This window comes from Cherax quadricarinatus, chromosome 8 (assembly GCF_038502225.1).
Source record: "Cherax quadricarinatus isolate ZL_2023a chromosome 8, ASM3850222v1, whole genome shotgun sequence".
Taxonomy (NCBI): domain Eukaryota; kingdom Metazoa; phylum Arthropoda; class Malacostraca; order Decapoda; family Parastacidae; genus Cherax; species Cherax quadricarinatus.
The window spans coordinates 5,460,119-5,487,935 of NC_091299.1; the positions used below are offsets into that span (position 1 = coordinate 5,460,119).

The following is a 27,817-nucleotide window of genomic DNA, read 5'->3' on the forward strand; positions in this document are numbered from 1 at the left end:
TTCAAAATATTCCAATTTCAAAATAGGGTCCAGAATAAACCATGCAGACACTCCTGGTACTAAAATAACATTTCCTCTGTTTATTAGTTACATTTCCAGGCTTTACATTTGAATTCTATTTTATTTTTTTTATTTACATAAAGAATTTTTATTCACACCAAAAAAATAGAAGATTTACTGTTATGCAATATTGTAATAAGTGTATAAATAATTTTAGCACATTTGTGAACGTATATTAGACCTACCAGTTGATCTGTATTGGACACGTGACATCATTTGTTTACTCTTGAACACTGGCAAAAATCGAACATTTCTGCTACTTTCAGCTCAATTTGAATCCATTTCCAGTACTAAAATTAGTCAAAATCATCTCTATTTCTGTAATATATCTTCCATTCTATCAAAAGAAACCAAGAAACCACAAATATGACCGTAAAAACCATACAAAAATACACTGCAAAGTCGATGTTTTAATCCAGTCTGTTTTTTTTCCTCATACACAGCATGCTGCAGAATTTGTTTTATATGGTGCACACTTACCACATAGATCCATTCTCTTATATCTATGCCCAAATTTACCACTGACAGTTTGCCTGAGTGAGCTGAGCTCATGGCTTAGAGCTATGGCTTGGGCCCTGTGGACAAGGCATAGATCTAGGGCTTGGACCCTCCAAGGGTTAAACCAGTCCTGCTTGCAGATTATATAATGTCTATTATACTGTATTAGCTCTTTTTGCTGTCCACAGAGATCAATGTCATTGAACTCAGGGTCTCTGACAGAACGATCCGTAAATTCTAGTGGCTTCATATTTAGTGCAAGAAGCCTGGTAGGCCTACATATGAGAGAATGGGTTCGTGCAGTATACAGTAAATTGGGAATGCCATATTTAGTACTCATTGTTTACTGTTCTGCACAGTCTGAAAACCCTCACTCCAAGGTGAATTGAACACCAGTGCCAGCCCAGGCTGGGAGTCATGGTTCATGCTTAACATCACAACAACCCACAGTCACCACTACCCACACACAACCACTAGATGCATAACCACAACCAGCTGGTAATATCCAGGAGCCATCAACAGACTGCATCTGGGATTAGCAGGAACATGCACATTTTGTGCCCAATCCCCAGCAACACTGCTTCTATAACCCGCATTGCCCTAAAAAATTATACAGATCACAGTTAAGAGACTGAAGAATCCCTGGCTAACACCCAGCATCCTTAAATCCATTAACACAAAGCACCTCTATGAAAAACAGTACAGAATGGGTCAAATAACTAGAGACCATTCTAAACATTACTCATCAGTCTTTACCAGTCTCATAAGAACGTCAAAAAAATTGTATTACGAAAACAGATTACATAACATAAAAGGTGATATGAAAACGACCTGGAAAACCCTTTACGAAATTATAGGAACTAGAAAGATATCCAAAAACAAAACAATCAGATTAACAAAATCAGACGAACCCCTACTTCCACCAACTGAAACAGCAAACAGACTCAATGTTTTCTTCTCCACTATAGGAAGGAATCTAGTGAGCAAAATCCCAATGTCAAACACCCGTCCAGGAGTTCATTACCTTTGTAACTTGCCATGATTGTGACCAGATCTACCTGGAGTTCGTTACCTTTGTAACTTGCCATGATTGTGACCAGATCTACCTGGAGTTAATTACCTTTGTAACTAGTTCAGCTATCATAACTTTGGAGTCCAGTCACTGGACCCATTATGTACCTTTGTAATCTTTTGACTACTGCCCACAGGATGGGTATGTGGTGACTACCACCCACAGGATGGGTATGGGGTGCATAATAAAGATATTAAACTAAAATGTGGGGTGCATAATATTGCTACTAGGTCCTCTCTCTCCCTGCCCCATGAGCTCTATCATACCTCGCCTTAAAACTATGTATGGTTCCTGCCTCTACCACATCACCTTCTAGGCTATTCCATGGCCTGACTACTCTATGACTGAAGAAATACTTCCTAACATCCCTTTGATTCATCTGAGTCTTCAACTTCCAATTGTGACCTCTTGTGTCTGTGTCCCATCTCTGGAACATCCCGTCTTTGTCCGCCTCGTCTATTCCGCGCAGTATTTTATATGTCGTTATCATGTCTCCCCTGACCCTCCTGGCCTCCAGTGTCGTCAGGCCGATTTCCCTCAACCTTTCTTCATAGGACAATCCCCGTAGCTCTGGGACTAGTCTTGTTGCAAACCTTGACGTGCTTGACTAGGTGTGGATTCCAAACTGGTGCTGCATACTCCAGTATGGGCCTGACGTAGATGGTATACAGAGTCTTAAATGAATCCTTACTGAGGTATCGGAACGCTATCCGTAGGTTTGCCAGGCGTCCGTATGCTGCAGCAGTTATCTGATTGATCTGCGCGTCAGGAGATATGTTCGGTGTTATACTCACCCCCAGATCTTTTTCCTTGAGGTTTGCAGTCTTTGGCCATCTAAACTATATTGTGTGTGCGGTCTTCTTTGCCCTTCCCCAATCTTCATGACTTTGCATTTGGCAGGGTTAAATTCAAGGAGCCAGTTGCTGGACCAGGCTTGTAGCCTGTCCAGGTCTCTTTGTAGTCCTGCCCGATCCTCGTCCGATTTGATTCTTCTCATTAACTTCACATCATCTGTGTGTGTGTGTCTGTGTGTGTGTGTGTCTATGTATGGTTCCCGCCTCCACTACTTCACTTTCTAGACTATTCCATGACTTGACTACTCTATGACTGAAGAAATACTTCCTAACATCCCTTGATTCATCTGAGTCTTCAACTTCCAATTGTGTGTGTGTGTGGAACATCCTGTCTTTGTCCACCTTGTCTATTCCGCGCAGTATTTTATATGTCGTTATCATGTCTGTGTGTGTGTGTGTCAATCCCCGTAGCTCTGGGACTAGTCTTGTTGCAAACCTTTGCACTTTCTCTAATTTCTTGACGTGCTTGACTAGGTGTGGATTCCAAACTGGTGCTGCATACTCCAGTTTGGAACGACTCCTTACTGAGGTATCGGAACGCTATCCGTAGGTTTGCCAGGCGCCCGTATGCTGCAGCAATTATCTGATTTATGTGCGCCTCAGGAGATATGCTCGGTGTTATACTCACCCCCAGATCTTTTTCCTTGAGTGACGTGTGTGTGTGTCTTCTTTGTGTGTGTGTGTGTGTGTGACTGACCCCTGTGGAACCCCGCTTGTCACAAGCGCCCACTCTGACACCTCGTCACGTGTGTGTGTGTGATCTTCTATCTTTTTCAGTAACCTCTTGTAAGGAACAGTGTCGAAGGCCTTCTTGCAGTCCAAAAAAATGCAGTCGATCCACCCCTCTCTCTCTTGTCTTACTTCTGTCACCTTGTGTGTGTGTATGTGTGTGTGTGAGTGTGTGTGTGACTCAACAATCAATATTTGCACCAATAACTCATTACAGTTGTGACCGGGTGTGGAAGTGTGAATTGCTCATTACATTATAATTTGTTCATGATTGTAGCCATGTATAAACGTAAGTAACCATTCTTACAGAATTCATTACCTTTGTAACTTGAGCTCATTACCTTTGTACCTAGTTCAGCTATCAAAACTTTGGGGCCCCAATCCCTGGACCCATTACGTACCTCTGTAATCTGTAAATGCCTTTGTAACTTGTCATGATTGTGACCAGACCTACCTGGAACTCATTACCTTTGTAAATTGTGAGTTCATTACCTTCGTAAATTGTGAGTTCATTACCTCTAACGTGCTCAGCTATCAAAACTTTGGAGTCCAGTCCCTGGACCCATTATGTACCTCTGTAATCTTTTGACTACCGCCCACAGGATGGGTATGGGGTGCATTATAAACATATTAAACTAACTAACAGACTACCTCACGGGCACCTACCCGAATACACTATTCCTAGCCCCAACCAACCCAACAGAAGTCTCGGTTATCAACACCCTTAAAAACAAGGCAGGAGACAAATAATTTACCACCTTTTATGTACAAAAAGCTTTTTGTACATTTCTCAAAATAGCGAGGGTCACCATGACTCGCATGACTATAGACCAATTTCTAACTTACTTTTGTTCTTTAAAATCTTTGAAAAATTAATCATAGACAGATCTGTTCCTACCTTGTCTCACACAGCATACTAAACCCCTGTCAATTTGGGTTCAGGAATAATAAAAACACAAATGATGCTATTATGCACATGCTAGAACTAATATACACTGCTTTTGAGAAGAAAGAAGTCCCACCGGGAATCTTCATTAATTTATGTAAAGCTTTTGATACTGTCGACCATGATTTACTGCACATGAAATTACCACACTATGGTATAAGAGGGCACTCCCTCAACTACCTAAAGTCATACCTTAGTAACAGAAGCCAGTATGTGTACACAAATGGAACAAACTCTCTCACTCGACCAATTACAGTCTGTGTTCCACAAGGAAGTGTCCTTGGCTCACTCCTCTTTCTCATTTACATCAGTGACCTACCGAATGCATCACAATTATTCAAACCAATATTATTTGTAAATGACACTACATATGTCTTCTCTCACCCAAACCCAGTTATACTGGCCAACACTGTTAATGCTGAATTGCCAAAAATATCCATCTGAATGATGACTAATAAGCTTACCCTCAATACTGACAAAACCTATCTCATTCAGTTTGGAAATGGAGCTGCAAATGTTCCATTTAACATAACACTAAATGGATCATCCATCACAAGACTTAGAGGGAAAATTCCTAGTAATCCACCTTGACAGTAGCCTCAAATTCCAGACACACACACAACAAATTTTCAAGAAAATCTCTATAAGACAGTAGGCATGCTATCAAAGATACGGTACTATGTTCCACAATCAGCTCTCCTTGCACTGTATCATTCACTCATCTACCCTTATCTCACATATGGGATTTTTTCATGGGAATCAACAAGAACAAATCGCTTAAGGCCACTAATAACCCAGCAAAAGACTGCAGTCAGAATGATGATAAATTCCCAACAGCATACTCCACCAATATTCAAAAGTCTAAAACTGCTCACCATAAAGAACGTCCATACTTATGTGCTTACTACATATGTAGAACACTACACTCAAACATAAACCCTACAATCAAACTTCTCACCAACCTTAACAGATCACACAACCTTAACATAAGACACAGATCTCTTTTTGATGTACCCACTGTCCATATCATACTGTGTAAAAACTCTATGCACATAAAAGGCCCCAAAATTTGGAATTCATTACCAGTAAATACTAAAGTAACCCATTTTGAACATCAGTTTAAGACAAACCATACCGCTGGCAGGGTTAGAACCCGCAGTCAGTCTCAAAACTCCAGACTGTCACGTTAGCCACTGGTATGGTTTGTTTGCAATCGTGTCATTATGATTTCGTGAATCAATATAAGGCACTTCTCAAAAACCACTTACTCACCCTAAACTAAATACACAATATATAACTTCACCAAAAAATCTCCCAATTACCTAAATCTTAAAACTTCAAAACATGATGCCCAAAGTTCATTCATTGATTAAAACTACCTTGTAGTATAAATACCTACCCAGAACATTACTACCCAATTGTAGCATTCTCATATTGTAAACTATTTTCAACAACTCAAAATGTTATATTCCCATAATATAATTTCAATATTTAATATTGAAATTATTGTAATTTGAGTAAAATTACTGTGTACTATAAATAAACAATGTACAACTTAAGCAAACTATGATAAATTAGACACATGTGCAACTCTTGGGTATCTTTATTGAGGAAATGCTTCACCATACAGTGGCTTCATCAGTTCATACAAAGGAGAATCGTGAAGAACAGGAGAAAAATGAGGTAATCAGTCCCTCAACCTTGAGTCGATGTGGTCAGTCCATCAATCTTGAATAGAATACAGTATATGTACCGAGAAGTAGCTTATGTACCTTAGGCAGGAGAGGTGCAGCAGACATAGGTAGTGTCACATTTGTTCAATGTGGAAGTAGGTCGTGCCCAAGGGTTAGGCAAGTGAAGAATTCCCAAGTATTAAGATTCCAAGAAGTTAGTGCCTGACAGGATTGTAGACGAATGGTTCAGAGAACCAACACGTTGATAAATTAAACGTGTCGGTTCTCTGAACCATTCGTCTACAATTAAGCAAACTATGTTCAATTTCTGTAGTATTAAGTAGTCTGTAAAACATTAACCCTTTCAACGTTTTACATTTGGGCCTAGATATGTAGTATTGAAATCATGAAGTAGTCATTTGATAGTAAAACAGAAATAGAGATGATTTTGAAGCATTGGAAATGACTTCTGCCCGTAATGCCTAGGCATGTCTAATACATAGTGGCTTTGATGCACTGCTATTTTTTGGTGTGAATAAAAATTCTCATTTTTAAAGTAATTTGCCATAATCAATGTAATCTTGCAAGGAAATAAAAATTGATGGATCGATTGAGGGTCAATGTTTATGCCTTGGTGCCTTTCGTTCACCCCCTGTTGAAAGCCTCTATGTTGAGGCGAATGTTCCTTCCTTAGTTGATCATCATGATGCTTATTACCTTCATTATTTTGCTCACTATCATGACGTTAGTAGAAGCCCGTTATTTGTTTGGCGTCCCTGCTTACTTCGACCATTTTCTCTGTCTTCACTCACTCTGGTCTTCTCTCCAGTTAACTCCCTTGTGTGTTTACGTATCTTCTGCCTTTTCCCTTCCCCCTCCGGATGTTCCGATGGTTCGTGTCTGTTCTCCCCTACTGCCTTGCACCAAGGCTCTCCTTCCTAAGGCTGCTTCTCGCTCTCTTTCTTGATCACTTCCGGTTACATGCTCATGCCATTGCTGTTTATACAGATGGTTCTAAATCTTCTGACAGTGTTGGGTTCGCTGTGGTGTTCCCTGACTGTTGTCCAGGGTCATTTGTTGGACTTGGCTAGTATTTTTACCGCGGAGTTGTATGCCATCCTCATAGTGCTGCTCCGTATTACATATATGTCTCCTTGGGCATTTGTGATAATTTCAGATTCCCTCAGTGCTTTGTTTGCACCAAGTAGGTAGCAAAACCAAAGATGTCGTTTTCTGTTGGGTCCCTGGACATGTTGCTGTGCAGGGCAATGAACAAGCGGATGTTGCTGTGCGGTCAGTGGTATGTGATCTTTCGGTTTCTATAGAAGTATTCCATTCAGGGACTATTTTACAGTCATCTCTGCCTATCTTCACTGCTGTTGGCAACAATGGTGGTCGAACATGCACCATGACAAATTGCTCTCTATTAAACCGCTTTTAGGTTTGTGGCCATCTTCTTACCGCCATTGCCGTACTTGGGAGACTGCGCTCTCTCATCTCAACATCAGCCATACTTGCCTTACCCATGGGTATGTCATGGAACGATGCCCTGTTCCTGTCTGTGAAGTTTGTCGGGTCCTTGTTTCGGTTCTTAAATTTCTTGTGGACTGTACAGTTTACAAGCGAGCTTGCAGGTAAACCAACGCTGCCAATGCCACCGCCTTACTGCTCTTACCTTATCTTTCCTTCTTGCAGACTGCCCTGCCTTTGATTTACAATCACTTTTTGACTTTTTGTCAGCAACTGCTTTACTGTACGAACTTTGACACACAGCCCTTTCTTCCCCTCACCTCTGATCCCCTCTCTACCTAGCTGTTTCTAGGCCTGGCACTATTTTCTGCCCCACAGCACTGCATGACTCTTGTTGGTTTAGCACTTTATTTGATTTTAATAACGTGGCTTTTATCTTTCCTATGAGATCAACTAGAACATTGTCTCTATCAACCCAGTTTTGCATTACAAGTATTGAAAAATACCCCATAAAACAGCCAATAATTTTATTTTAATTTTCAAGGCAGTCTTCATAATAATAGCATGCAGGTTTCAAAAGCTGTTTAAATCACAGTAAAAATTTAATTTAAATTAGATAATTAGGACGAAAAAATATCTGTATTTGTGCCTCCCCCCATAGGAGTGGAAACATAGTTTTTATGAATTGACGTGCTGTTGGAGTGTTAGCAGGGTAACATGAAGGGATTCAGAGAAACCGGCAAGCTGGATTTGAGTCCTGGAGGTGGTAAGTACAGTGCCTGCACTCTCAAGAAGGGGTGTTGCTGTTGCAGCTTTTTAACTGTAGTGTAGGTGCACCTCTGGCAAGTCAGTGATGGAGTGAATGATGTAAGTGTTTCTTCTTTTTTGGGTCACCCAGCCTTAGTGAGAAATGACCCATGTGGTAGTAATAAAAAATAAGAGTGATCTTCATATCTGGATCTAAATAAAGAGTGCTTTCAAACATTTTTTTTTTATGAATTTAAACATTAATATAAATTAGATTTATTTTACATGCAATAGCTTGAAGGCATCCTATTCCTGAAGGGGGCTGTAGGGCAAATTTCCGCTCGCGCTCATCCAAAAATCGAAAAAATATGGAAATTAAGTTACACTGAAAAATAGCTCAACTCTTTGGCAACACAATGGTACCAGAATGAATGTTCTACGACGTATCTACAAGAAATTATAGTCATTTATATCAGGTATGGTGACGGCGATGTGGGTAGCGAGTCTGCTCACGGCCCGTATATTTTTTGGATTTTTTTCTTGTTTTTTATCGCTTTTTCTTGCATTATTCTTTCTAATATAATAACTGACTATTTGGCATCATAAAACAGTAGGTGGGGCTTATCCGTAGACTTAGAGACAACCAGGAACCAGACGGGAACGCTTGGCAGTGTTCCTGCTCCCGAGAATGCCAGCAGAAATCACTCATTATTACACTTATATATCAACTCTACGGCTTATTTGTCTATCAGAATTGATCTAATATGATATAATAAACACGATAAATAACATACAAACATGTTATATACTCTAGATTGAATAAAATAGGCCATAATATGACGAAAGATTATCGGGAATATTTCGATAAATAATGAGTTACTCCTCTCCATGTTGTATTCTTTGGTCTCTGAGTAAGAGAAAACGGTGTTTTGAAGAGGATAACTGCACTAGAACATCAGTTTACTAAGAAATACACCCAAACAAACGCGATTTTCGCTATTTTTTTTTTTTTTTTTTTTTTTTTGAGACGGGGGCTGGCCGGCGTTCCCGGCCGATATCTCGGAAGTAACTTATTCACCTAAAGTCCGAAGTGCTTCCTTTATTACTTAATTAAATGGAATAATATTCACAGACATTGTAGAATAATGATTTCTCTTATTTTCACCGATAAATTTTTGGAAATATTCCAAATACTTTGGGAGTTATGTGGGAGTAAAGGGCAGATTTTTTTGCAATATTCCAGAAACTAACAAACTTTATTTTTTTGTGAAATAACGATAAGTTATTTCGAGGCGAGAACACGGTCAAAATTAGTATTAGCATTGTTCTCTCGGCACCAAGTGTCCAAACAACCTTACGTAGCCCCATATAAGAATGACTTCGGGCACAAGGGCATTTTCAGTAAATCAGTCTCTTCTCAGTTGTTGTTTGAGGTATATTTTTGATAATATTTTCAAGAAAGAGTGAAAACACTTTGTCTTGTGCACCAAAACTGGAGAAAATCGGACGGTAAACAAACGAGTTACGAATTTTGCCTGACGGCCCCCTGAAAGCTCAAATGTAAATTTGCCCTTACTGCTCCCAGCATCTCAGTGTATATAAAAGGTATTCAGTTACTCAATTTTTTCAACAAGTCATCCGTCTCCCACCAAGGCAGGGTGACCCAAAAAGAAAGAAAATCCCCAAAGAGAAAATACTTTCATCATCATTCAACACTTTCACCTCACTAACACATAATCATTGTCTTTGCAGAGGAGCCCAGATACAACAGTTTAGAAGCATATAAAAAGATATATAACATACCTCTCCAAACTGCCAATATCCCAAACTCCATATCTTTACATAACAGCATTCATTTTTTTTTTCAGGTCAAACTCGAAGGAGTGAAATAGAGCAATTAGAAAAGGTATGTATTGTGTGTTTGTGATTGTTTTCTTTTGCATGTGAATATATAATAAAAAAATTTTATTTCTTTATGCTGTACATAACCGTGGCTTTCTACATGCATATCAAGTGTCAGCCATTTCTGTACTGAAAAATGTATCGTGTAGAAATAAAGTTTTTGAATTTGAATGTAATATAACATTGGTAGGCACTAAAGAAAGCCACTAGTTACAAGGCATTTTGGACACTAATCCTAATGCCTAAATGTTACTTGAGATTTAGACAGACTGTCAAGTAGGATTTCTTATATAGTTAACTACAGTCAAATGGACGATAAGAAAGTTAGCTGATAAACAAATGGCACAATTTTAAAAGTATGACTTGTTATCTTAAACTGATTCAGTTATCTTCAGTTTTGTGGAGTGATTGAAAAGAGAAGGTGAAGATAAGGAAGTTACTTAGTTTCAATAGAAATACAATGGACAAGATGTGTTACCATTTTTTTATGAGAGTTGAAGGAAGGCTGGAAGAACAGGGACAGAATTGGATGAACCAGTTTTCTTTGACATAGCATATTGCTATTTTTATTATAGTAGGCAGACAGGGGATCTTTCGATACTTCAGGCAATGAATTCCAGATCTTAGGACCTTTTATGCACATTTAGTTTTTGCTTAGGTTGAGTCAGACACGGAATGTTAAAGAGGGTTTTATGTCTAGTGTTATGCCTGTGTGTTATGTTGCAGCTATCAAAGAAAAGTTTCAGAGGAAGGTTTATAAATGATCTCTCTTCACACACACACACGCACACGCACACAGACCATCGAGAATCAAGACTGACCTGAAACTGTTGTATAGCCACATCAGGAGGAAGACAACAGTCAAAGACCAGGTGATCAGATTAAGGACAGAAGGTGGAGAACTCACAAGAAATGATCAGGAGGTATGTGAGGAGCTGAACAGGAGATTTAAGGAAGTTTTTACAGTAGAGACAGGAAGAGCTGTGGGAAGACAGCACAGAAGGGAACTTCAAGAGGGAATATAACAACAAGTGTTGGATGACATACGAACAACTGAGGAGGTGGTGAAGAAGCTCTTATGTGACCTTGACACCTCAAAGGCGATGGGACCGGACAACATCTCCCCATGGGTCCTTAGAGAAGGAGTAGAGATGCTGTGCGTGCCTCTAACCACAATCTTCAACACATCCCTTGAAACTGGGCAACTACCTGAGAAATGGAAGACAGCTAATGTAGTCCCCATATTTAAAAAAGGAAACAGAAACGAGGCACTAAACTACAGACCTGTGTCTCTGACATGTATTGTGTGCAAAGTCATGGAGAAGATTATCAGGAGGAGAGTGGTCGAACACCTGGAAAGGAACAAGATTATAAATGAAAACCAGCATGGGTTCATGGAAGGCAAATCTTGTATCACAAACCTCCTGGAGTTTTATGACAAGGTAACAGAAGTAAGACACGAGAGAGAGGGGTGGGTAGATTGCATTTTCCTAGACTGCAGGAAGGCCTTTGACACAGTTCCCCACAAGAGATTAGTGCAGAAGCTGGAGGATCAGGCGCACGTAAAAGGGAGGGCACTGCAATGGATAAGGGAATACCTGACAGGGAGGCAGCAACGAGTCATGGTACATGAAGAGGTATCACAGTGGGCGCCTGTTACGAGCGGGGTCCCACAGGGGTCAGTTCTAGGACCAGTGCTATTTTTGATATATGTGAACGACATGATGGAAGGAATAGACTCTGAAGTGTCCCTGTTCGCAGATGACGTGAAGTTGATGAGAAGAATTAAATCGGACGAGGATGAGGCAGGACTGCAGAGAGACCTGGACAGGCTGGACATGTGGTCCAGCAACTGGCTTCTCGAATTCAATCCAGCCAAATGCAAAGTCATGAAGATTGGGGAAGGGCAAAGAAGACCGCAGACAGAGTATAGGTTAGGTGGACAAAGACTACAGACCTCACTCAGGGAGAAAGACCTTGGGGTGACCATAACACCGAGCACATCACCGGAGGCACACATCAACCAAATAACCACTGCAGCATACGGGCGCCTGGCAAACCTGAGAATAGCGTTCCGATACCTTAATAAGGAATCGTTCAAGACACTGTACACTGTGTATGTTAGGCCCATACTGGAGTATGCAGCACCAGTCTGGAACCCACACCTGGTCAAGCACATCAAGAAGTTAGAGAAAGTACAAAGGTACAGAGCAGCAAGGGCAAGCGCGCGCACACAACTATCCTCAGAACCCTACAACCTATCACACCATCCCAACACACACTACAATCCATACCCACAGCTTCCACCCAACACCCAGCTATAGAATCCCACAGTATGCTACCAGGTCTCCCACCCTCACAGGCCCCCCAAACCACAGTGTTGGAAAGGAAACTGAAGGTATGGTACACAAACGCTGATGGAATAACAAATAAGTGGGAAGAGTGGCACGAAAGAGTCAGAGGCATCACCGGACATCATAGCTCTCACAGAAACCAAGCTTACAGGTACGATAACAGATGCCATCTTTCCAACGGGATACCAGATCCTGAGGAAAGACAGAGGGAACAGGAGGGGGGTGGAGGAGTGACACTGCTGATCAAAAACCGATGGAATTTTGATGAGCTGGAGAGAGGAGACAGCAGAGAAGAAAGTGATTACATAGTGGGAACCCTTCACTCTGGAGGTCCCGAGGTGGTAATTGCAGTGATGTATAACCCACCACAGAACAGCAGAAGGCCAAGGCAAGAGTATGACAAGTGCAATAAAACGATGGTTGACACACTGGCTGCAGTGGCCAGAAGAGCTCATGCATGCAGGGCAAAGCTCCTGATCGTGGGTGACTTTAACCACAAGGAAATCGATTGGGAGAACTTGGAGCCACATGGGGGCCAAGATACATGGAGGGCTAAGATGATGGAGTTGGTACTGGAAAACTTCGTGTACCAACATGTAAGGGACACTACAAGAGAGAGAGGAGATGAACCAGCAAGACTGGACTTAGTATTCACCTTGAGTAGTGCAGATATTGAGGACATCACATATGAAAGACCCCTTGGGGCCAGCGATCATGTGGTTTTTAAGCTTCGAATATGCAGTAGATCTACAAGTGGAGGGGTGAGCAGGAAGGTCAGGACAAATGAAGCCAGACTACAAGAAAGGGGACTACACGGGAATGAGGAACTTCCTGAACGGGGTTCAGTGGGACAGAGAACTGGCAGGGAAGCCAGTTAATGAGATGATGGAATATGTAGCAACAAAGTGCAAGGAGGCTGAGGAGAGGTTTGTACCCAAGGGTAACAGGAGTAATGAAAAAGCCAGGATGAGCCCATGGTTTACCCAAAGGTGCAGGGAGGCAAAAACCAAGTGTGCTAGGGAATGGAAGAAATATAGAAGGCAAAGGACCCAGGAGAATAAGGAGAACAGTCGTAGAGCCAGAAACGAATATGCACAGATAAGAAGGGAGGCCCAAAGACAATATGAAAATGACATAGCAGCGAAAGCCAAATCTGACCCGAAACTGTTGTACAGCCACATCAGGAGGAAAACAACAGTCAAGGACCAGGTAATCAGGCTAAGGAAGGAAGGAGGAGAGACAACAGGAAATGACCGTGAAGTATGTGAAGAACTCAACAAGAGATTCAAAGAAGTGTTCACAGAGGAGACAGAAGGGACTCCAGAAAGACGGAGAGGTGGGGCACACCACCAAGTGCTGGACACAGTGCACACAACCGAGGAAGAAGTGAAGAGGCTTCTGAGTGAGCTAGATACCTCAAAGGCAATGGGGCCAGATAACATCTCCCCATGGGTATTGAGAGAGGGAGCAGAGGCGCTATGTGTACCCTTAACAACAATATTCAATACATCTATCGAAACAGGGAGATTGCCTGAGGCATGGAAGACAGCAAATGTAGTCCCAATCTTTAAAAAAGGAGACAGACATGAAGCGTTAAACTACAGACCAGTGTCACTGATATGTATAGTATGCAAAGTCATGGAGAAGATTATCAGGAGAAGAGTGGTGGAACACCTAGAAAGGAATGATCTCATCAACAGCAGACAACATGGTTTCAGGGATGGGAAATCCTGTGTCACAAACCTACTGGAGTTCTATGACATGGTGACAGCAGTAAGACAAGAGAGAGAGGGGTGGGTGGATTGCATTTTCTTGGACTGCAAGAAGGCATTTGACACAGTTCCACACAAGAGATTAGTGCAAAATCTGGAGGAGCAAGCAGGGATAACAGGGAAGGCACTACAATGGATCAGGGAATACTTGCTAGGAAGACAGCAGCAAGTCATGGTACGTGGCGAGGTGTCAGAGTGGGCACCTATGACCAGCGGGGTCCCACTGGGGTCAGTCCTAGGACCAGTGCTGTTTCTGGTATTTGTGAACGACATGACGGGAGGAATAGACTCCGAGGTGTTCCTGTTTGCAGATGACGTGAAGTTGACGAGAAGAATTCATTTGATCGAAGACCAGGCAGAACTACAAAGGGATCTGGACAGGCTGCAGACCTGGTCTAGCAATTGGCTCCTGGAGTTCAATCCCACCAAGTGCAAAGTCATGAAGATTGGGGAAGGGCAAAGAAGACCGCAGACGGAGTACAGTCTAGGGGGCCAGAGACTACAAACCTCACTCAAGGAAAAAGATCTTGGGGTGAGTATAACACCAGGCACATCTCCTGAAGTGCACATCAACCAAATAACTGCTGTAGCATATGGGCACCTAGCAAACCTCAGAACAGCATTCCAACATCTTAATAAGGAATCGTTCAGGACCCTGTACACCGTGTACATTAGGCATATATTGGAGTATGCAGCACCAGTTTGGAACCCATACCTAACCTAGCACACAAAGAAACTAGAGAAAGTGCAAAGGTTTGCAACAAGACTAGTCCCAGAGCTAAGAGGTATGTCCTATGAGGAGAGGTTAAGGGAAATCAACCTGACGACACTGGAGGACAGGAGAGATAGGGGGGACATGATAACTTACAAAATACTGAGAGGAATTGACAAGGTGGACAAAGACAGGATGTTCCAGAGACTGGGCACAACAACACGGGGACACAGTTGGAAGCTGAAGACACAAATGAATCACAGGGATGTTAGGAAGTATTTCTTCAGCCACAGAGTAGTCAGGAAGTGGAATAGTTTAGGAAGCGATGTAGTGGAGGCAGGATCCATACATAGCTTTAAGCAGAGGTGCGATAAAGCTCATGGTTCAGGGAGAGTGACCTAGTAGCGACCAGTGAAGAGGCAGTTCCAGGAGCTTGGACTCGACCCCTGCAACCTCAACTAGGCGAGTACAACTAGGTGAGGTGAGCACGAGCGCGCGCACACACACACACACACACACACACACACATGGGTATTGAGAGAGGGAGCAGAGGCGCTATGTGTACCCCTAACAACAATATTCAATACATCTATCGAAACAGGGAGATTGCCTGAGGCATGGAAGACAGCAAATGTAGTCCCAATCTTTAAAAAAGGAGACAGACATGAAGCATTAAACTACAGACCAGTGTCACTGACATGTTATTTTATTATTATTTTATTATCACACTGGCCGATTCCCACCAAGGCAGGGTGGCCCGAAAAAGAAAAACTTTCACCATCATTCACTCCATCACTGTCTTGCCAGAAGGGTGCTTTACACTACAGTTTTTAAACTGCAACATTAACACCCCTCCTTCAGAGTGCAGGCACTGTACATGTATAGTATGCAAAATCATGGAGAAGATTATCAGGAGAAGAGTGGTGGAACACCTAGAAAGGAAACATCTCATCAACAGAAGCCAACATGGTTTCAGGGATGGGAAATCCTGTGTCACAAACCTACTGGAGTTCTATGACATGGTGACAGCAGTAAGACAAGAGAGAGAGGGGTGGGTGGATTGCATTTTCTTGGACTGCAAGAAGGCGTTTGACACAGTTCCCCACAAGAGACTGGTGCAAAAACTGGAGGACCAAGCAGGGATAACAGGGAAGGCACTACAATGGATCAGGGAATACTTGTCAGGAAGACAGCAGCGAGTCATGGTACGTGGCGAGGTGTCAGAGTGGGCACCTGTGACCAGCGGGGTCCCGCAGGGGTCAGTCCTAGGACCAGTGCTGTTTCTGGTATTTGTGAACGACATGACGGAAGGAATAGACTCTGAGGTGTCCCTGTTTGCAGATGACGTGAAGTTGATGAGAAGAATACACTCGATCGAAGACCAGGCAGAACTACAAAGGGATCTGGACAGGCTGCAGACCTGGTCCAGCAATTGGCTCCTGGAGTTCAATCCCACCAAGTGCAAAGTCATGAAGATTGGGGAAGGGCAAAGAAGGCCGCAGACGGAGTACAGTCTAGGGGGTCAGAGACTACAAACCTCACTCAAGGAAAAAGATCTTGGGATGAGTATAACACCAGGCACATCTCCTGAAGCGCACATCAACCAAATAACTGCTGCAGCATATGGGCGCCTAGCAAACCTCAGAACAGCATTCCGACATCTTAATAAGGAATCGTTCAGGACCCTGTACACCGTATACGTTAGGCCCATATTGGAGTATGCGGCACCAGTTTGGAACCCACACCTAGCCAAGCACGTAAAGAAACTAGAGAAAGTGCAAAGGTTTGCAACAAGACTAGTCCCAGAGCTAAGAGGTATGTCCTACGAGGAGAGGTTAAGGGAAATCAACCTGACGACACTGGAGGACAGGAGAGATGGGGGGACATGATAACGACATACAAAATACTGAGGGGAATTGACAAGGTGGACAAAGACAGGATGTTCCAGAGTTTGGACACAGCAACAAGGGGACACAGTTGGAAGCTAAAGACACAGATGAATCACAGGGATGTTAGGAAGTATTTCTTCAGCCACAGAGTAGTCAGTAAGTGGAATAGTTTGGGAAGCGATGTAGTGGAGGCAGGATCCATACATAGCTTTAAGCAGAGGTATGATAAAGCTCACGGCTCGGGGAGAGTGACCTAGTAGCGATCAGTGAAGAGGCGGGGCCAGGAGCTCGGACTCGACCCCCGCAACCTCAACTAGGTGAGTACAACTAGGTGAGTACACACACACACACACACACACACACACACACACACACAAACACACACAAACACACACAAACACACACAAACACACACACACATACACATACACACACATACACACACACACATACACACACACACACACACACACACACACACACACACACACACACACACACACACACACACACACACACACACACACACACACACACACACACACACACACACACACAAAGAAAGAAAGAAAAGAGGAAACAAGAGTTTCGGTCACCATACCACACCTGTCCACCTCCTGCCCGCGCCAACACAAAGCATCTAATGCATGCGTTGAGAGTCAGTCTGACTTTGTTTCTCCTCGGGTGAACATTACCCTGCGCTTTCATTGAAACATTTCACAATAATCCGTTGTTTTTTCTGCTTGTTGATTGAGTGCGACTCCTACATATTTAACCATTGGCCGAAAGAAACTTCTAGTGCTAGCCCTTTAGTAAAGAAAGTGAGAAGCACAGTAGAATTCAAGAACGAAATTGGAGCAAAGTACAATAGTGGAGAAGGAAGAGAGGGGAGAATGTGCCTTATTCAGTGATTCTACGATATGTATGATACTAAAGCAGCAGGAGTCGATAAAGGCTATAGTACCAGCATGTAGCATTAACAGTGTAGCAAATAAGTTAAGCGATAGAAAAAGGACATGAAACTAACTCCTCCAATGTTATTGGAGGTATATAGGGCCACTGACAACAACAACAACGCCACCACCACCACCACCACTATACGGCTTATGCTGCTAGTGGCCCTGATAACCCAATAACAACACCACCACCACTCATGACATACATAATGATATATTTTATTCATTCTAGAGTATATATCATGTTTCTATGTTATTAATATTGTTTATTATGTCATGTTAGATCAATTGTGATAGATAAATAAGCCGTACAGTTGATATTTGCATCATATTGGAGGAGTATCTTGTCTAGTCTCCAAACAAACTCTACTCCTCCCTGTCTTCCATAAGCCAACAAGAGTCTTCAATAAAGGTATGTAATGTTTATATTTATTTCTCATTGTTTTCTGTATGTAAAACTATATTTATTCTTTAAAAAATAAATATTGTGAATATTTTTGGGTGTCTGGAATGGATTAATTGGATTTACATGATTTCTTTTGGGAAATATTGCTTTGACTTTTGAACAATTTGAGTTTCAGCCGAGCCTCTGAAATGGATTATGGCCGAAACTCGAGGTTCCGCTGTATATATATAGTATATATATATATAGTGGAACCTTGGCTTATGAGTTTAATCTGTTCCATGACCTTGCTCGTATCCTGATCTTCTCATATGCTGAGTCAGTTTTCTTCATTTAAATTAATTGAAATGCCATTTATCCATTCCAGCAGAATTCCTGCCCTGGGAGGCAGAACAAAAGTACTTCAGTATGACACTAATATTAACTCTACACCTTATTTATCTACCACAATTCTTCTAATATGACATAAACAATATAAATAACATAGAAACCTGATATATACTCTTGAAGTATTAAAATGTCATTATGTGACAAGTGGTGGCGGCCATTTCCTACCTCAAGTGGCCACCTCGTTGTGGGTCAACGGGGAAGACCTCCTGCCATCCCCTGACACTCCCGCACTCCCAACACTACCATCCCAGCTTCATGAATACGTGTTCAGTTCCACTTCTCTCCTACAAGCTAGCTGTTTTTGTGAATTGTGTTTCTATCTTTTGACCTGTAAACGATCCAAACATATACGTTTTAACCGCTAGTGCCCTGAATGTATATACGTTTTATTTTTCCTGCCTCCAAATTTGGCACGATTGGCCTGAGATGCCTGGACAGCATAGAATGGGTCTTAACACTCGGTGTGCACTGTATTAAAAAAAATCTGGGACCACTTAGTACCTTGTGAGAGCACCAGTTCAAATGAGCGCCAGCTAGAGCAAACAGCGCGGCAGACACCTGGGATGCACTGATGTCATGTAGTATTAGCTCTCCCATTTTAAGAGGAAAGTGATGTTGACCCCGAGTTTAGTGGCTTTGAGGTGGATGCGGCCATAAGCGTTAGAGGAAATATCACAAATGTAGATAGTAACCCATGTGCAACATTTGTGCAACACCTTTTCAGAATGTCTTATAACCTATGCCCTAAGTAAAGAGAAACAATTCTGGAATGTAATACTTGTTCAGCAGGCTGGCTGGCCGACTGCTGGCTGTCTGGCTCTATCTCCGTTTGTCTGTATCTATGTCTATCTCTGTCTCTATCTTTCTGTGTCTGTCTATCTCTGTCTCTCTGTCTCACAGGTACACATAAATACAATTATACATAGTGTAAATTACCTAGGATAACCCAAAAGGATCAGTTATGGAAGGAGAAAAGAGAAAATTAATGTGTAAATTCAAGGATTATGTGGATTAAAGCAAAGGTTGGATGCAAAAAGTTGGTCATAATAAGCGTGTATGCACCTGGAGAAGAGAGGAATGTAGAGGAGAGAGAGAGATTTTGGGAGATGTTAAGTGAATGTATAGGAACCTTTGAACCAACTGAGAGAGTAATTGTGGTAGGGGACCTGAATGCCAAAGTAGGAGAAACTTTTAGAGAGGGTGTGGTAGGTAAGATTGGGGTGCCAGGTGTAAATGATAATGGGAGCCCTTTGATTGAACTTTGTATAGAAAGGGGTTTAGTTATAGGTAATGCATATTTTAAGAAAAAGAGGATAAATAAGTATACAAGATATGATGTAGGGCAAAATGATAGTTTGTTGGATTATGTAGTGGTAGATAGAAGACTGTTGAGTAGACTTCAGGATGTACATGTTTATAGAGGGGCCACAGATATATCAGATCACTTTTTAGTTGTAGCTACACTGAGAGTAAAATGTAGATGGGATACAAGGTGAAGGTTTATAAACAAAAAGAGGAGGCAGTTAGGGTAAGATATAAGCAGCTATTGGAGGATAGATGGGCTAATGAGAGCTTAGGCAATGGGGTCGAAGAGGTATTGGGTACGTTTAAAAATGTACTGTTAGAGTGTTCAGCAGAAGTTTGTGGTTACAGGAAAGTGGGTGCAGGAGGGAAGAGGAGCAATTGGTGGAATGATGATGTAAAGAGAGTAGTAAGGGAGAAAAAGTTAGCATATGAGAAGTTTCTACAAGGTAGAAGTGATGCAAGGAAGGAAGAGTATATGGAGAAAAAGAGAGGGGTTAAGAGAATGGTGAAGCAATATAAAAAGAGAGCAAATGAGAGAGTGGGTGAGATGTTATCAACAAATTTTGTTGAAAATAAGAAAAAGTTTTGGAGTGAGATTAACAAGTTAACGAAGCCTAGAAAACAAATGGATTTGTCAGTTAAAAATAGGAGAGGAGAGTTATTAAATGGAGAGTTAGAGGTATTGGAAAGATGGAGGGAATATTTTGAGGAATTGTTAAATGTTGATGAAGGTAGGGAAGCTGTGATTTTGTGTATAGAGCAAGGAGGAATAACATCTTGTAGGAGTGAGGAAGAGCCAGTTGTGAGTGTGGGGGGAAGTTCGTGAGGCAGTAGGTAAAATGAAAGGGGGTAAGGCAGCTGGGATTGATGGGATAAAGATGGAAATGTTAAAAGCAGGTGGGGATATAGTTTTGGAGTGGTTTGTGCTATTATTTAATAAATGTATGGAAGAGGGTAAGTTACCTAAGGACTGGCAGAGAGCATGCATAGTTCCTTTGTATAAAGGCAAAGGGGACAAAAGAGAGTGCAAAAATTATAGGGGGATAAGTTTGTTGAGTATACCTGGTAAAGTGTATGGTAGAGTTTTTATTGAAAGAAGAGTAAGACAGAGAATAGGATAGCAGATGAACAAGGAGGCTTTAGGAAAGGTAGGTGGTGTGTGGACCAGGTGTTTACAGTGAAACATATAAGTGAACAGTATTTAGATAAGGCTAAAGAGGTTTTTGTGGCATTTATGGATTTCGAAAAGACGTATGACAGGGTGGATAGGGGGGCAATGTGGCAGATGTTGCAGGTGTATGGTATAGGAGGTAGGTTACTGAAAGCAGTGAAGAGTTTTTACAAGGATAGGGAGGCTCAAGTTAGAATATGTAGGAAAGAGGGAGATTATTTCCCAGTAAAAGTAGGCCTTAGACAAGGATGTGTGATGTCACCGTGGCTGTTTAATATATTTATAGATGGGGTTGTAAGAGAAGTAAATGCGAGGGTCTTGGCAAGAGGCGTGGAGTTAAAAGATAAAGAATCACACATAAAGTGGGAGTAGTCACAGTTGCTCTTTGCTGATGACACTGTGCTCTTGGGAGATTCTGAAGAGAAGTTGCAGAGGTTGGTGGATGAATTTGGTAGGGTATGTAAAAGAAGAAAATTAAAAGTGAATACAAAAGAGTAAGGTTATGAGGATTAAAAGATTAGGTGATGAAAGATTGGATATCAGATTGAAGGGAGAGAGTATGGAGGAGGTGAATGTTTTCAGATATTTGGGAGTGGACGTGTCAGCGGATGGGTCTATGAAAGATGAGGTGAATCATAGAATTGATGAGGGGAAAACGGTGAGCGGTGCACTTAGGAGTCTGTGGAGACAAAGAACTTTGTCCTTGGAGGCAAAGAGGGGAATGTATGAGAGTATAGTTTTACCAACGCTCTTATATGGGTGTGAAGCATGGGTGATGAATGTTGCAGTGAGGAGAAGGCTGGAGGCAGTGGAGATGTCATGTCTGAGGGCAATGTTATTTTTTATTATCACACTGGCCGTTTCCCACCAAGGCAGGGTGGCCCGAAAAAGAAAAACTTTCACCATCATTCACTCCATCACTGTCTTGCCAGAAGGGTGCTTTACACTACAGTTTTTAAACTGCAACATTAACACCCCTCCTTCAGAGTGCAGGCACTGTACTTCCCATCTCCAGGACTCAAGTCCGGCCTGCCGGTTTCCCTGAACCCCTTCATAAATGTTACTTTGCTCACACTCCAACAGCACGTCAAGTATTAAAAACCATTTGTCTCCATTCACTCCTCTCAAACACGCTCACGCATGCCTGCTGGAAATCCAAGCCCCTCGCACACAAAACTTCCTTGACCCCCTCCCTCCAACCTTTCCTAGGCCGACCCCTACCCCGCCTTCCTTCCACTACAGACTGATACACAATTGAAGTCACTCTGTTTCGCTCCATTCTCTCTACATGTCTGAACCACCTCAACAACCCTTCCTCAGCCCTCTGGACAACAGTTTTGGCAATCCCGCACCTCCTCCGAACTTCCAAACTACGAATTCTCTGCATTATATTCACACCACACATTGCCCTCAGACAAGACATCTCCACTGCCTCCAGCCTTCTCCTCGCTGCAACATTCATCACCCATGCTTCACACCCATATAAGAGCATTGGTAAAACTATACTCTCATACATTCCTCACTTTGCCTCCAAGGACAAAGTTCTTCGTCTCCACAGACTCCTAAGTGCACCACTCACCCTTTTCCCCTCATCAATTCTATGATTCACCTCATCTTTCATAGACCCATCCGCTGACACGTCAACTCCCAAATATCTGAATACATTCACCTCCTCCATACTCTCTCCCTCCAATCTGATATCCAATCTTTCGTCACCTAATCTTTTAATCCTCATAACCTTACTCTTTCCTGTATTCACTTTTAATTTTCTTCTTTTGCACACCCTACCAAATTCATCCACCAATCTCTGCAACTTCTCTTCAGAATCTCCCAAGAGCACGGTGTCATCAGCAAAGAGCAACTGTGACAACTCCCACTTTGTTTGATTCTTTATCTTTTAACTCCACGCCTCTTGCCCAGACCCTCGCATTTACTTCTCTTGCAACCCCATCTATAAGTATATTAAACAACCCCGGTGACACCACACATCCTTCTCTAAGGCCTACTATTACTGGGAAATAATTTCCCTCTTTCCTACATACTCTAACTTGAGCCTCACTATCCTCGTAAAAACTCTTCACTGCTTTCAGTAACCTACCTCCTACACCATACACCTGGAGTTTACCTGGAGAGTGTTCCGGGGGTCAACGCCCCCGTAGCCCGGTCTGTGACCAGGCCTCCTGGTGGATCAGAGCCTGATCAACCAGGCTGTTACTGCTGGCTGCACACAAACCAACGTACGAACCACAGCCCGGCTGGTCAGGAACCGACTTTAGGTGCTTGTCAAGTGCTAGCTTGAAGACTGCCAGGGGTCTGTTGGTAATCCCCCTTATGTATGCTGGGAGGCAGTTGAACAGTCTCGGGGCCCCTGACACTTATTGTATGGTCTCTTAACGTGCTAGTGACACCCCTGCTTTTCATTGGGGGATGTTGCATCGTCTGCCAAGTCTTTTGCTTTCGTAGTGAGTGATTTTCATGTGCAAGTTCGGTACTAGTCCCTCTAGGTCCAGGATTTTCCAGGTGTATATAATCATGTATCTCTCCTGCCTGCATTCCAGGGAATACAGGTTTAGGAACCTCAAGCGCTCCCAGTAATTGAGGTGTTTTATCTCCGTTATGCACACCGTGAAGGTTCTCTGTACATTTTCTAGGTCAGCAATTTCACCTGCCTTGAAAGGTGCTGTTAGTGTGCAGCAATATTCCAGCCTAGATAGAACAAGTGACCTGAAGAGTGTCATCATGGGCTTGGCCTCCCTAGTTTTGAAGGTCCTCATTATCCATCCTGTCATTTTTCTAGCAGATGCGATTGATACAATGTTATGGTCCTTGAAGGTGAGATCCTCCGACATGATCACTCCCAGGTCTTTGACGTTGGTGTTTCGCTCTATTTTGTGGCCAGAATTTGTTTTGTACTCTGATGAAGATTTAATTTCCTCGTGTTTACCATATCTGAGTAATTGAAATTTCTCATCGTTGAACTTCATATTGTTTTCTGCAGCCCACTGAAAGATTTGGTTGATGTCCGCCTGGAGCTTTGCAGTGTCTGCAATGGAAGACACTGTCATGCAGATTCGGGTGTCATCTGCAAAGGAAGGTACGGTGCTGTGGCTGACATCCTTGTCTATGTCGGATATGAGGATGAGGAACAAGATGGGAGCGAGTACTGTGCCTTGTGAAACAGAGCTTTTCACCGTAGCTGCCTCGGACTTTACTCTGTTGACTACTACTCTCTGTGTTCTGTTAGTGAGGAAATTATAGATCCATCGACCGACTTTTCCTGTTATACCTTTAGCACGCATTTTGTGCGTTATTACGCCATGGTCAAACTTGTCGAAGGATTTTGCAAAGTCTGTATGTATTACATCTGCATTCTTTTTGTCTTCTAATGCATCTAGGACCTTGTCGCAGTGATCCAATAGTTGAGACAGACAGGAAGGACCTGTTCTAAACCCATGTTGCCCTGGGTTGTGTAACTGATGGGTTTCTAGATGGGTGGTGATCTTGCTTCTTAGGACCCTTTCAAAGATTTTTATGATATGGGATGTTAGTGCTATCGGTCTGTAGTTCTTTGCTGTTGCTTTACTGCCCACTTTGTGGAGTGGGGCTATGTCTGTTGTTTTTAGTAACTGTGGGACGACCCCCGTGTCCATGCTCCCTCTCCATAGGATGGAAAAGGCTCATGATAGGGGCTTCTTGCAGTTGTTGATGAACACGGAGTTCCACGAATCTGGCCCTGGGGCAGAGTGCATGGGCATGTCATTTATCGCCTGTTCGATGTCATTTGGCGTCAGGATAACATCAGATAGGCTTGTATTAACCAAATTCTGTGGCTCTCTCATAAAAAATTAATTTTGATCTTCGACTCTCAGTCTGGTTAGCGGCTTGCTAAAAACTGAGTCATATTGGGACTTGAGTAGCTCACTCATTTCCTTGCTGTCATCTGTGTAGGACCCATCTTGTTTAAGTAGGGGCCCAATACTGGACGTTGTTCTCGACTTTGATTTGGCATAGGAGAAGAAATACTTTGGGTTTCTTTCGATTTCATTTATCGCTTTTAGTTCTTCCCGCGATTCCTGACTCCTATAAGATTCCTTTAGCTTAAGTTCGATGCTTGCTATTTCTCTGACCAGTGTCTCCCTATGCATTTCAGATATATTGACCTCTTTTAGCCGCTCTGTTATTCTTTTCCGTCGCCTGTAAAGGGAGCGCCTGTCTCTTTCTATTTTACATCTACTCCTCCTTTTTCTTAGAGGATTAAGCCTTGTGCATACATCGAGTGCCACCGAGTTAATCTGTCCTAGGCATAAGTTGGGGTCTGTGTTGCTTAGTATATCTTCCCAGCTTATATCGGTTAGGACTTGGTTTACTTGGTCGCACTTTGTTTTTGTTATTGAAGTTGAATTTGGTGAATGCTCCCTCGTGACTAGTCTCATTATGTCGGTATGGGGCTCCACGCATAGATGTCTGAACCTCAATTATGTTGTGATCTGAGTATATTGTTTTTGATATGGTGACATTTCTTATCAGATCATTATTGTTATTGAAGATGAGGTCTAGTGTATTCTCCAGTCTAGTAGGCTCTATTATTTGCTGGTTTAAATTGAATTTTGTGCAGAGATTTTAAAGCTCGTGTGAGTGTGAGTTTTCATCAGAGCTGCCTCCTGGTGTTATTACTGCAACAATATTATTTGCTATATTCCTCCATTTTAGGTGCCTTAAGTTGAAATCCCCCAGGAGCAAGATGTTGGGTGCAGGAGCTGGAAGTTTTTCCAGACAGTAGTCAATTTTTAACAGCTGTTCCTGGAATTGCTGGGATGTTGCATCCGGAGGCTTGTAGACTACCACAGTGACTAGGTTTTGGTTCTCGACCTTTACTGCTAAAACTTCCACTACATCATTTGAGGCATTAAGCAGTTCTGTGCAAACAAGTGACTCTGCAATGTACAGGCCAACACCCCCCCCTTTTGCCTGTTCACTCTGTCACATCTGTATAGGTTGTAACCTGGGATCCATATTTCGTTGTCCAAGTGATCCTTTATGTGGGTCTCAGTGAAAGCCGCGAACATTGCCTTTGCCTCTGCAAGCGGTCCACGGATGAAAGATATTTTGTTGTTTGTTGCTGGCTTTAGACCCTGTATATTTGCAAAGAAGAATGTTATCGGACTGGTGGTATTGTTGGTACCTGCAACATCTGCCACATTGCCCCCCTATCCACCCTGTCGTATGCCTTTTCCAAATCCATAAATGCCACAAAGACCTCTTTAGCCTTATCTAAATACTGTTCACTTATATGTTTCACTGTAAACACCTGGTCCACACACCCCCTACCTTTCCTAAAGCCTACTTGTTCATCTGCTATCCTATTCTCTTTCTTACTCTTAATTCTTTCAATAATAACTCTACCATACACTTTACCAGGTATACTCAACAGACTTATCCCCCTATAATTTTTGCACTCTCTTTTGTCCCCTTTGCCTTTATACAAAGGAACTATGCATGCTCTCTGCCAATCCCTAGGTACCTTACCCTCTTCCATGCCTTTATTAAATAATTGCACCAACCACTCCAAAACTATATCCCCACCTGCTTTTAACATTTCTATCTTTATCCCATCAATCCCAGCTGCCTTATCCCCTTTCATTTTACCTACTGCCTCACGAACCTCCCCCACACTCGCAACTGGCTCTTCCTCACTCCTACAAGATGTTATTCCTCCTTGCCCTATACACGAAATCACAGCTTCCCTATCTTCATCAACATTTAACAATTCCTCAAAATATTCCCTCCATCTTCCCAATACCTCTAACTCTCGATTTAATAACTCTCCTCTCCTATTTATAACTGACAAATCCATTTGTTCTCTAGGCTTCCTTAACTTGTTAATCTCACTCCAAAACTTTTTCTTATTTTCAGCAAAATTTTTTGATAACATCTCACCCACTCTCATTTGCTCTCTTTTTACATTGCTTCACCACTCTCTTAACCTCTCTCTTTTTCTCCATTTACTTTTCCCTCCTTGCATCACTTCTACTTTGTAAAAACTTCTCATATGCTAACTTTTTCTCCCTTACTACTCTCTTTACATCATCATTCCACCAATCGCTCCTCTTCCCTCCCACACCCACTTTCCTGTAACCACAAACTTCTGCTGAAAACTCTAACACTACATTTTTAAACCTACCCCATACCTCTTTGACCCCATTGCCTATGCTCTCATTAGCCCATCTATCCTCCAATAGCTGTTTATATCTTACCCTAACTGCCTCCTCTTTTAGTTTATAAACCTTCACCTCTCTCTTCCCTGATGCTTCTATTCTCCTTGTATCCCATCTACCTTTTACTCTCAGTGTAGCTACAACTAGAAAGTGATCTGACATATCTGTGGCCCCTTTATAAACATGTACATCCTGTAGTCTACTCGACAGTCTTTTATCTACCAATACATAATCCAACAAACTACTGTCATTTCACCCTACATCATATCTTGTATACTTATTTATCCTCTTTTTCTTAAAATATGTATTACCTGTAACTAAACCCATTTCTATACAAAGTTCAATCAAAGGGCTCCCATTATCATTTACTCCTGGCACCCCAAACTTACCTAGCACACCCTCTCTAAAAGTTTCTCCTACTTTAGCATTCAGATCCCCTACCACAATTACTCTCTCACTTGGTTCAAAGGCTCCTATACATTCACTTAACATCTCCCATAATCTCTCTCTCTCCTCTACATTCCTCTCTTCTCCAGGTGCATACACGCTTATTATGACCCACTTTTCGCATCCAACCTTTACTTTAATCCACATAATTCTTGAATTTACACATTCATATTCTCTTTTCTCCTTCCATAACTGATCATTCAACATTACTGCTACCCCTTCCTTTGCTCTAAATCTCTCAGATACTCCAGA

The 27,817-nt window shown here is 42.2% G+C and overlaps 2 protein-coding genes across 3 annotated transcripts in view; one reads left to right on the top strand and one right to left on the bottom strand.

Annotated features, from left to right (window-relative positions):
• The window catches only part of LOC138852395 (insulin-like growth factor 1 receptor), a 448,761-nt gene that overhangs the window by 138,228 nt on the left and 282,716 nt on the right, over positions 1-27,817 (bottom strand). The window lies entirely within an intron of this gene.
• The window catches only part of LOC138852426 (putative molluscan insulin-related peptide(s) receptor), a 59,059-nt gene that overhangs the window by 2,365 nt on the left and 28,877 nt on the right, over positions 1-27,817 (top strand). Inside the window, exon 3 of the mRNA XM_070083082.1 lies at positions 9,918-9,955. Coding sequence (XP_069939183.1) covers positions 9,918-9,955 — 38 coding nt within the window. The remainder of the gene's footprint in view (positions 1-9,917; positions 9,956-27,817) is intronic.